At 35.5% G+C, this 11,754-nt stretch overlaps 1 protein-coding gene across 2 annotated transcripts in view; it reads left to right on the top strand.

Annotated features, from left to right (window-relative positions):
* LOC106467832 (discoidin domain-containing receptor 2-like) overlaps window positions 1-3,652 on the top strand; it is a 64,733-nt gene extending 61,081 nt beyond the window's left edge. For both annotated transcript variants that reach the window (XM_022396830.1, XM_022396823.1), the window contains exon 12: window positions 1,139-3,652. In XM_022396830.1, the coding sequence (XP_022252538.1) occupies window positions 1,139-1,438 (300 nt within the window). In that variant the 3' untranslated portion in view covers window positions 1,439-3,652. The remainder of the gene's footprint in view (window positions 1-1,138) is intronic.
* The last annotated feature ends 8,102 nt before the right edge of the window (window positions 3,653-11,754 follow it).

Genomic DNA, 11,754 nt, shown 5'->3' with positions numbered 1-11,754 from the left:
GGATTAACCCGTCACATTATAACGCCCCCACGGCTGAAAGGGCGAGCATGTTTAATGGGACGGGGATTCGAACCCGTGACCCTCAGATTGCGAGTCGAGCGCCTTATCCACCTGGCCATGCTTGTTGTTTGTCCAACAATCAACATAAATTCAATTAGATAGAAACAAAAACGAAAATGAAGAAAATATATAAGAAAACTAAGATATTTTGTACGTTCTTTTTGAAGCTTTTGTTTTAAAGTTCAAACATTGTAATTTTTCAAAAAAATCATAAGTTTTGTATAGCTGTTATTGTTTTCGGTGGTGAAAGACCAAATATTGAGATTAATGTTAAATTTATAATCTGTTATTGAATTTCGCGCAAAGCTACACGAGGGCTATCTGCGCTAGCCGTCCCTAATTTAGAAGTGTAAGACTAGATGGAAGGCAGCTAGTCATCACCACCCACCGCCAACTCTTGGGCTACTCTTTTACCAACGAATAGTGGGAGTGACCGTCACATTATAACGCCCACACGGCTGAAAAAGCGAGCATATTTGGTGTGACGGGGATTCGAACCCGCCCTTAGATTGCGAGTCGAGCACCCTAACCACCTGGCCATGCCGGCCCCTAATGTTAACTAGCAGAGACCCGAAAAACATTTGCGGTCATATTAGTATCTTTATTGCAACATAACTTCTTTAAATACAGGAATCTAATCGCAGACACCGAAATCTATATGTCCACTTACCTTAGGCCTAGCATTTGCCTTTATTAAGTACGGCTTATATTCGATAAATAGATAAATTAACACTGTAATTTGTGTACGTTTTTTTGCTTTAGTTTAGTTAAGGCTAAACTTTACCGTATTTAATATTATCCATAAATAAACTTATAATGTTATTCTATGATCTAATGTTAGACCTTTTTAAAAACTTTGATAAGCTTTTAATATGTTGTTGTACAAAATGTCTGCTAAAGTATATTTACTTCCGCCTTTTGTTTACATCCGTTGAAATGAAGTGCGCGCGCATGCACATGTAGATAGTAAGGTGCGCGCGTATTTTCAGAACAGATAAAAACTGAGTATTATTATAGATGTTTATTTTTTATGTCTTTTGGAAGATCTCACTTTTTACCTTCGGTTCTGTCATTCCAGGGCAAATTCACAACGAGAAGCGATGTCTGGGCCTTTGCCGTTACTCTCTGGGAAATCTTAACCTTCGCCCGGCAGCAGCCCTATTCTGACTTGGGTGACGAGCAAGTGATCGAGAACGTAGGGCACTTCTATCACAACGATGGTCTGCACGTACTTCCCTCTCAGCCTCCAAACTGCCCCAAAGAGATCTATGATCTCATGCGTGAGTGTTGGCAGAGAAACGATAACGATAGGCCTAATTTTAGAGAAATACATCTGTTCTTACAGAGAAAGAACTTAGGCTACTCTCCTCAACTATGAGCAAAATCATTCGATGTGGAAATTGAGCTTTTCTTGACTAGAAGAGATTCTTCATCTGTTCTGGAAAATATTCAGTTTGGCTTGATGTGTTCTGTTATTCTAACAAGTGTGTGCTTGTGACCATTGATTAAGCCTAACTTTAGGTATAATATTTGTACTGGCAAAATATCGCAAATAATTAACTTAATGAAATATTTCAAACAAAGCACTCCATTAACAGGTGTGAAGCTCCGAACACTGCCCTCTTTTCTTTGAATTCTAACCTGGAACAATTTGATGAACTTTGTAGCAGTATGGTGTAAAGGGTGCTAAGTACATAGAACGTTTGAAACTCCTGAGTACGAGAGTGGTGCTACTAAAACAGTTCCAGTGAATGTATAAGGCATGTAATTGAAAAAAAAAACAACTAAAACCAAGCTCAGAAGTTTCACTTGGTGATATTATGAGCACTAACTTTTCTGGAGAGACCTGGCTGAGTACTCGATAAGAGCGCCATCTGTGATCTCTCCATAACAACCATATCAGTTCCAATTATGGAATTTATCTATGATTTTTTCTTTTGTAAATGAGTGGAACCTGCATGTACAGATCCTAAAAGAAAAGATAATTATGTGTTAAGCATTTAGATGTATGGATTATACGATAAATGTAACTTTAAGCGACAATACGGTTATGAGTACTTACTGTAAGCATAGCCTTTACCGTGTTCAACTTGACGCACTTCAATGCAAATATATGCACACCTATACGGATAACAATATTCTTTTTCAGTCATGATTATATGTGAATTTTTAGAATTCTACGTTAGAGCATTTTAAATTAAAAAACGTATAATATATATATATATATATATATCAAAGGCATTCGCGATTTCGTGAGCCTAAAATGCCCATTCCTTCACAGATGTCATTGTGATGGTGTTACTGTAAACTTGTTCTTTCAGATGAACAGTTATTCTATTTATTAACGTGATCCCTTTTACTGTTCATAACATACGAATCTATTCTGTAAAATCGCAGAATTATCTGCGATGTAATATCGTACATTCTAACCTTAAAAAAAAAACTTGTATAACCTCTGCCTTGTAAGTTTTATGGAAAATTTCGGTGTTACACTTCAAACGTATTGAACTGTGCAAAAGAAAAGTAGATAAGTTTTCCTCTTTTTTACAAGTAGTAAATATTGAAGTGTACTTCAATTAATAAAAGGTTTGCTTTATGCAAATCACATTCACGTATTTCAAATAATTTGAGACATGTTTTGTATCTATAGAAACAAGTGTTTATGCTGCTTAAAAATGTTTTCTTTAAGTCTCGCTCTTGTTCTTATACAAAAAACATTCGAACTGACAACTCTGCTGTGATAAGAAGTTCGAAGCAAGCATTGTACACTTTGTATATATTAAGGGAAGAATGAAGGCAAACTTGGAAACTAAGACTTCAGCTTAGGTCACTTAGCTGGAAATCTGAAAATGGAATTTGTATATCGTTTTGACAAAGAATTTCCTAATGTTATGATCAATTATTTCAAAATAACTTCTTCAAAGACAACTCTGTTGTTGATTTCTTTGGTAAATAGGTCCAAAAGAATAAATCTTGATCAAACATTTTGTGTGCTAATGGTTTAAATAATTATACAAGTCTAGGTAATTGAATAAAAATGTTAATCATAAAACACTGTATATCAGTATCACGTGTTATGGTGATTAAGAATAATTATCTTTTTTCAAGCCTATTAAATAACAAAAGCATATAAATAGTTTGAAAGTAATTCAGATTAAAAAATCCAATAATATAAAATACTGTTTTAAATAGATTTATCAAAGCTTGGTAATAACATTTGGAACATCTGTAATTTAAATGGTACACCTTAGCTAAATAAGTTATTGTTTTCTGTTTCTTAACCAGTAAAAGTTGTATCATCCCACAATTCTATTGTCTCTTATTGGTGGAATGTGTTGTTATACTCGTGTCATTGCCATGATTTCAATTATGTCAGTTTCAAACCATTTTCAAGTTAAACTGGCATGCGTGGTTAAAACTTTTGATATTACGACTTTTTCTGTTTTGAAAGACTTTTCTAAGGAATTTTAAGCGGTCTGAAATATCACACAAAACTTACCGGTACCTGTTTAATTTGTAACTTTAACAAGTTGCCTGTATTTATTGGTAAACACTTCTAAAAATCAAATAGTTTGTCCACTTAGAAAAAAAAATTAATAAAATAATTTTAATATTAGGCTATATCAAGTTAATTTATTTTATTTAAATTCCAAATGTGACAAAAGCAGTTGCTAGGAGTTGTTGAAAATTTTATTAGAAACAGTGACGAAAAATAAAACTACTTACATTATTCAATTAAATGTTCAGCTAGCTTTTGAAAGTGTGATATTGAAACAGAAAAGATGAAAAAAGTTATGATTGATTTGTTTCATTACGTTGATAAATCTCGCTATTTTACATATTACAAGCACTTATGCAAAATATGCCGAACTTTTTTGTAAAACTTCAAAACACCAGATGCCTTCCGATTTGTTGTAAAAAAAATTGTAAAGAATAAACTATTCGTATATGTTTAGCTGAAAATAGTCACCTTCAGTAGTTAGATTTAAAAAAAAAATCACGATTTTTCTTTGCCTGTGTAACTTGACCTGGTGCACCTTATAGTATTACAAACTGTTTGTATAAACGTGCGTCTATTTTGTGTATAAGGGAAATTTCACTGTCTTTATTAAACTGTGTCTCCACCTTCAGTGTCCAAACGTTATTATTTTAAAGCATCTTAATAACTCTTATTAACATAGAAAGTTCACGTTTTCTTAATACGGTGTTCAAAAACATCTTTATTATGCTTCTTTTTTTATTCTATTCCCTCTCCCGGTGAGTCAACGGTCAGCTTGAGATCGTATAACATTAAAATTCAGCGATCGATTCCTGAGGTGGGCACAGTGCAGATAGCCCATTGTGTAGCTTATACTTAGAAAAACAAAAAACATTTACTTCACATTTACAAATAGCTGTGTATTTTAAATCGACTATTGTAAAATAAGTCTACGGTTTTCTCACTAGCAACGTCTAAGCTTGGCAAACGGTACAAAGACATTTTAATAACTAAGTTTTTACTTTTCGAATTCATACAACGACCAGACACGGTTCTTATCTTCTGTCTATATATACATGTCTATATAAATATAATAGTATTGTCTGTTGTCTGTCCATGTAACTACTTCGCAGGATGTGGATGGATCTTCAACAAAATTGGTATGGAGCTTCATTAGGCCCATACAGGGGGTACATACAAATTTTCAGTTTTACCACTACTTCGCCCCCTTTAAATGGATCCTCACGAAATTTGGTATAAAGGTTTGTTGGACCCATGTGGAGATACATGCAAAGATACAATTTCATATTTTGTGTTTTGCAGTTTTTATGGGCGTTTTTTTACAATTACATACAAGGGAATCAACTTTACATGTCCTAAGATAACCTTTCATTAATCATGAATTTACATAACTTCCGTCCAGGAGACGGGTACTCCAGCTAGTGTTTACTAACTTCTGTATTGTGCCTGAAATTATTTCATAAGGTTATATCCCCGACCTCAAACCATAACCTGTAATAAATTAAATTACACAGAAAGTGCCTGAAACACTTGACTTTTCTTTCTTGAATATTAGGTTTAAATTTCTGTCGTTATAATATCAGCCCGTCTCGAATCCAATACTAATCAGTATTAGTCAGTATTGTTTGTTTGTTCTTAAATACATAGCTATTAAATGAGCTATCTGTGTTCTTTCCACCGCGGGTATCGAAACCCTGTTCTTAGTGTTTAAGCCCTCAAACTGACCGCTGAGCCACTGGGAGGCATATTAGTCAAGTGAACTGTAAAATAAAACTGTCTTTCCTTCCTATTTAAAGTCTTAGGATATAATCATTTTAACTAATTAACCCAATTATTTTTTTTAGATGAGAGCTCAATTAATATTTGTACAACACTGAATATAATTAGATAAAAATGTGATAAGATATTTAAATATAGAGATAGAAGTTTCACTACTTCCTGCAATTTCGACTTTTCGATTAGATATTAGAAATAACTAAATTTTATAAATTATCTTAGAAAAGTATAACTCTTAACTAAAACAGAAGTCCACCTCAGTGAAGCTAGGTCACATAAACAACGAGACTGATTTGATGCATTTACAAATCAAAAACAAACGGCAAGCGGACTGATAGATTTGAAGCTGAATCAAAGCTCTTTCATAAATACACAAGCTGTTCAAAAATAGTAAATGGTAAAATTTTCAAAGTTGCACTTTGAAGTTCCTTAACGAAGGAGTTCGATTGGAGCATTTTTCGTTAGTAGGAAGAACAAATAATGGTTAAATACTGTGAATTAAAGAAGTCCTTCTGATAAACAAAATTAAGCCTGGACTATCACATGGCCAGGCTACGTTTGGAACTTTAAAATTAACTGTTCACATACAAGTGATTTGTTAGGGATATTTTTATTTGTTTTAAATATTTTAAAGGGATAAATGGATTGAAACACAGGAAAGTGAAATTATATTTGTTGAATTATTTTAAAACTTAATTGAAACACAGGAAAGTGAAATTATATCTGTTGAATTATTTTAAAACTTGATGCTTCTCGAACTTTAAAATTCTATTCAAGAAATGGTAAACTTTCATAATACGTTAGGGAGCTTAATTCAGTTACAAAGTGTATTGTCTTATGTTAAATATTATTCATCTATTCGGGTTGTAAAAATGTAACTTTTATGAAGTGCAGTTCATAAATACTTAAATCTTAAACAACATTTTATCAAAAAGATTCTAAAAGTCATAAGACTATATTCAGCCAAACCAGTCTTAAATTGATATCTATAATATAAATAAAGGTGCTCAGAAACATAAGTATTATAATAAACAGTCTTAAATTGATATCTATAATATAAATAAAGGTGCTCAGAAACATAAGTATTATAATAAACAGTCTTAAATTGATATCTATAATATAAATAAAGGTGCTCAGAAACATAAGTATTATAATAAAATAAGCAGGAAATATGTCTAATAAATTTAATATATCATTTAAATAGTCATATATTTAGGTTCTAGTAACATGACATAATAATACAAGCCAGTTCACAACAATTGAACTACACAACATATGATTCGTATAGAGTTATTTAAACAAATCTGCGATAAATTAATACTTCTAAAAATAACTAAATTTAACCCTCGAGCTCTATTTAAACGGAAACAGTAGTATATATCTAACAATAAATTCCTCTTCAAGAAAAATATTTACCATATTTTTATACTGTGCAGAAAACCCGTTTTCATTTCATTCACAAAGTCTACTCATACAGTCTGCACCAATATTCACAGTTCACTTGATAGCCACAATTCAGAACCAGTAGTTCTGGAGGTACAACGCCCATCTCATGATCCTCGCACTGTCGATTTTATGTCTCTGGATAAATGCAAGGGGCTGATGGTCCATCTGGATGATGAACTCCTTCCCATAGATGTAGTTCTGGAATTTCTGGAACACAAATATGATGGCCAGACACTCTTGTTCAACCAAAGAATAATTCTTCTCAATACTCAACAGCTTTATACTGCTTTACATTACAGGAAACACTCTGTCTTCATGTTCTTGCAGAAATATTGCACAATTCCAACATCTGATGCATCAGCTTGAATGATGAATGGTTTGTTGAAGTCTGACATTCTAAAGATTGGCGAGCTTTCTAACATGTCCTTCAACTTCTAGAATGTCATCTTCTGTGGTTGTTCCCGTTTCACCTTGTTGGGTTGGCCTTTCTTAGTATGTCCAGTCAGTGGTGCAGCAACTTCAACGTAGTTTGGGATGGACTTCCTATAATATCCTGCTAACCCCAGGAAGGATCTGACCTGCTGCTTTGGTCATCTGAGCTTGTAAATCTTGCATGTGGATTAGCTTCTCTTCTTCCATGGCTATCTGTCGGTCACCAACCGTGTGTCTAACAAAGTCCAGCACAGAATAACTGATGTAGCACATTCCCAATTTGCCCCTGACGTAGAAAGGTATACCTTTTGAAAGCGCTCGGGTTATAGGGTCTTTATCATTTTGTATCAAGACTTCTTAAACCTACGTGTTTTTCTGACATGAATGATGTAGCACTTAGATGGTCTGATGGTCATATTTGCCGCCTTCACTCGCCTGAACAGCTCTCTGAGTTTCTTCATGTAGTATTCCCATCTGGCTCGTCCATATAATGCTCAATGTGCAATATCTTCCTTATCATGTGGTTGAATGTTGCTGCTCAGTTGACTAACTCAAACAGCATCTTCGTGAACTAGTAGAATCTATCTGGTGTCAGAAAGTGTAGTTTTAAACCCTGTCTCCATTGAGACCTGCCAATAACATTTACAGGGATTACCCATAGGTTCGGAGTCAAACTTCCTCACGAGGTTTAGCTTCTGGAAATATATGCAGAAACAGATTGACCAGTCCTTCTTCTTCATGATTATCACCAATAAACCGAAGACTGAATTAAAAGACTCGGTGATTCTTGCTTCTAATATTACCTCAACTTCTTGCTTGATCAGGTCTCTCGTCACGTAGAGCTTATGGTAGAGCTTCATGTTGACTGGAACCCTGGTTGTGGTCTCAGTCTTGTGTTGCACAAGGTCTATCTTGCCTGGTCTATTTGTGGTAACATCTTTGTACTGGCACAGTAGATCTTGTAGTTCTTTCTTCTGCTTACCAGTCAGTTCTTCACTGATGTTGGCAACTTTGTGCTTCTCATTTCCACTCTGCAGTCTTATATCTAGTAGATCTTCATCTTCTATGACAAAAACCACGATCTTCTGGTTCTGCATCAATAACATCCACACCTGCATTGTCCATTTGTGCCCTAATAGCTGCATCTATTAGGTATTCTTCCCTCTCGAAATGCCTCTTCGACATATTGGCGAGATATATTTTGGTCTTTCCATCCACTTTCACCTTATAGTACATTCTATTGACCACTTTCTGCAGTTCAAAAGGTCCTTTCCAATGAAGGGTGAGTTTTTTGTTGTGTGCGTGGGCAGCAAATCCAAGACCTTCTCTCCGACCTTGAAACATCAGTCCTTGGCCTTCTGGTCATAGAAGGGCTTCTGACAGCCTTGAGCTACATATAGACTTTCTTGAGTGAGTTGACACGTCTCCTCCAGTAGGTTTCTGAGGTCTAACTGTTCACAGTTCTTTCAATATCTGCATTGGACCTCGTACTGTTTTTCCATACAGTAACTCGAAGGGGGAAAATCCTGTACTCACTTGTGGGATTTCTCCTGGTCACAAGGTTTCTCCTGGGACAGCTACTTCAGCATGCTCTTGAAGACTCAATTAACTCTCTCACAACATCCATTACATCTGGGTCTTTTTATCACTCAAGACTTCTTTTGGAAAGCCTACTCTGCAGAACCCTTCCAGGAGAGCTTCTTTTACTCTCTCCATCTCTATCTTTGGCAATGCTATGGCTTCTGAATAATGTGTCACATTGTCAACTACTGTCACCACATACCAGTTGCCCTTGTCACATATAGGTGCTAGTGGTCTGATCAAGTCCACAGGTACTTTGCTCAATGGTTCTTCTATGAGAGGCATCTCATCCAGTGACACCTTGGCTACCTTCCCTCTAAGTACTGTCGTTTGGCAGATGTCATATAATCTGCTGAATTTGGTCCCAGCTTCGATGACCCATAGCCAATGGAAGTTGCTGGTGATTCTTTATTCCATCTCTTCGCTCATAGTGTCCTTCCACAAGCGAATCATGAGCCAACTTCATCATTTGAGTCCAGTATTATGGTACTATGATCTGTCTAATTTCACCGGTAGAACTGCATTGACAGATCTGGTACAGCACACCCTTCCAGACCTTTATTCTGTAAGTCCCTTCCCCTTTGTCTTGTGCTCAACTTTCTTCTGGGCACTGTTCCAAAGTTTCTGTAGTGAAGAGTAAATCTTCTATGCTTCCTTCAGTTCTTGTTGATCTATATTCAAGAAGTCACCTTTTGAGACATGCAGGGGCTTGATGTCTTGCTTGTTTTTGTTTTCTTGAGCTATTGTGATGACTGCTGATGCCTCATCAGTCTCCATTTTGTATGGTTCCTCCAATGTTCTACTGCCTGATATATTGCCAATCACTAAATCATAGATAGATGCCTTCATACACATGGCATCAAGGTCTCCCACGTAGTATGGAGTGTTCACCTTTATTTTTGATATGGGAAACTTTCTTCCATCAATCAGCACACTAAGATGTATCTTGCCCTTCATCTGGTGTTCATATACTAGACTGGTTCTCCCTGCTGCACTGCTGCACTGCTGCACCCAGTGTCTCATATGACTTTTACTTTCTGTCATAATGTTGTTTGTCACATGCTCTTATCACTAGTGGCACTGTTGACCCATTCACTAACTTGAGTTGACCATTAGTCATGCAATATTTAATCGTGGTGGTAGCAATTCCTTCTTGTGGTGAATCTTACAAGTTGTCTCTATTCTGTTTCTTCTGACAGCAGCACCCATGGTGACAGTCACTCTTTTATGTTGCTTGCCAACACCATCTTTTTAGGGAGCTCCAGCTGCTTTATGTTGAGATTTCTGCTGTTGCTTTTTGGTGACAGACTCACAATGTGCCCCATTTTATAACAAGCATAGCATATCTTCTTCCATTTGTCTACTGACATCTTGCCACCTTTGATAGTATCCTGCTTCTGGTCAGCCACCCCTGGTTATTCTTGGACTTGCCAATTACACTCCCTCCATGGGCTTCTTTACACTGTTCTGCTAGCTTGACCATCTCGTCCATGTCTTCAGGTGCTCTCGCTTTTAGGAACAGTGACATGTCAGTGGAGCACTTGATCATAAATTGTTCACGTATTAGTAGATCTGCCAGTCCTTCAAACTATCTTCACACTTGGCCATGTGGGTCCACCTTGTGAAGTATTGCTGTAGACGTCTAACAAACTAAAATACAGTTTCTCCAGTATCAGGTTTGACTTTTCTCAATTTCCGGTGGAAACCTTCCTTGGAAAGTTTATAGTTTTTCAGCAAAGTGACTTTTAAATTGTCATAGTTCATGGCATCTTCTAACGTCATGCTCACATCCACTTGTAGGCCTTTGCCTTCTTTTGTTTATGTCTACGGCCGTTTACCACTGTAGATCCGGCTGGCTGGCCACTGTTTGGTTTTCTATGTATGGGCTGGGTTCTTTACAGTACGTGCCTGTGACTTTTGGGATAAATTTCAACAATAAACAAACATCGCACAGTTCACCTATTTTAAAATAATGCATATTAAAGCAAATGAAATGTATATGCAACTGTTCATTACACTGTTAGTTATCACAGTTGTATCCATAGCTTTAAATAATTGTCTCTTTTTTGTCAAATTCCACACACGCTGCTTGAGTTATTTTATAACACAATTTGACATGACGAATTATTCTTCTTGCTCTGTTATTACAATACTATCTGTGATAATTCCACTTTAAAATCATCAATATAACTATTGGTTACCATAGTTGTATCCAAAGCTTTAAATAATTGTATCTTTTTATCAAATTCCGCAAACACCGGTTCATTTATTTTATAACACAATTTGACATGACGAATTATTCTTCCTGCTCTGTTATTACAATATAATCTGTGATAATTTCACTTTAAAAATCGTCATTATACGCTATTTGTGGCTAAACTCACAATCACACAGTCTAGATCTAGCTAACTATCTTACTCAAACTACATTTTAGGCGTGTATTTATAGTCCGACAGAGGCCTAGAACATTCTACACACTTCGAGATATTATGATGCAATAATACTCAATTACAACAACAAGAAAAACTTAGAAAGTTCTAGTAGCATGACGCAATAATACAACAAGCCAAGTCACAACAATTGAATTATACAACGTATGATTCGCGCAGTTACGTAAACAAACTTGCATAAACTATCGCTTCTAAAATCAACTAAGTTTAATACTCGCGCTATACATAAACAGAAACAGTCGTGTATATCTAACATAAGAGCTTTGTTCTTTGAACGAAATAATAGAGTTGACAGACATTTTTATATTACTTCTATAGCTGAAGGCTCAAAGCATGTTTAGTGACATCGGCTATAACTTTAGACTTCTCGATGCACAGACTAGCACGCTAACCACTCGGACTACGCTTAGCCATTAATGTAAAACAATTGAAGTTTAGGACTTGAAGGATGAAAGTTATAATATTTTGCATTACAATATATATATATATATATATATATATATATATATA

The sequence above is a fragment of the Limulus polyphemus genome, unplaced genomic scaffold (genome assembly GCF_000517525.1).
Source record: "Limulus polyphemus unplaced genomic scaffold, Limulus_polyphemus-2.1.2 Scaffold83, whole genome shotgun sequence".
NCBI lineage: Eukaryota > Metazoa > Arthropoda > Merostomata > Xiphosura > Limulidae > Limulus > Limulus polyphemus.
Note: the sequence above shows the minus strand (reverse complement) of the source record. Positions and strands in the feature narration are given on the sequence as shown.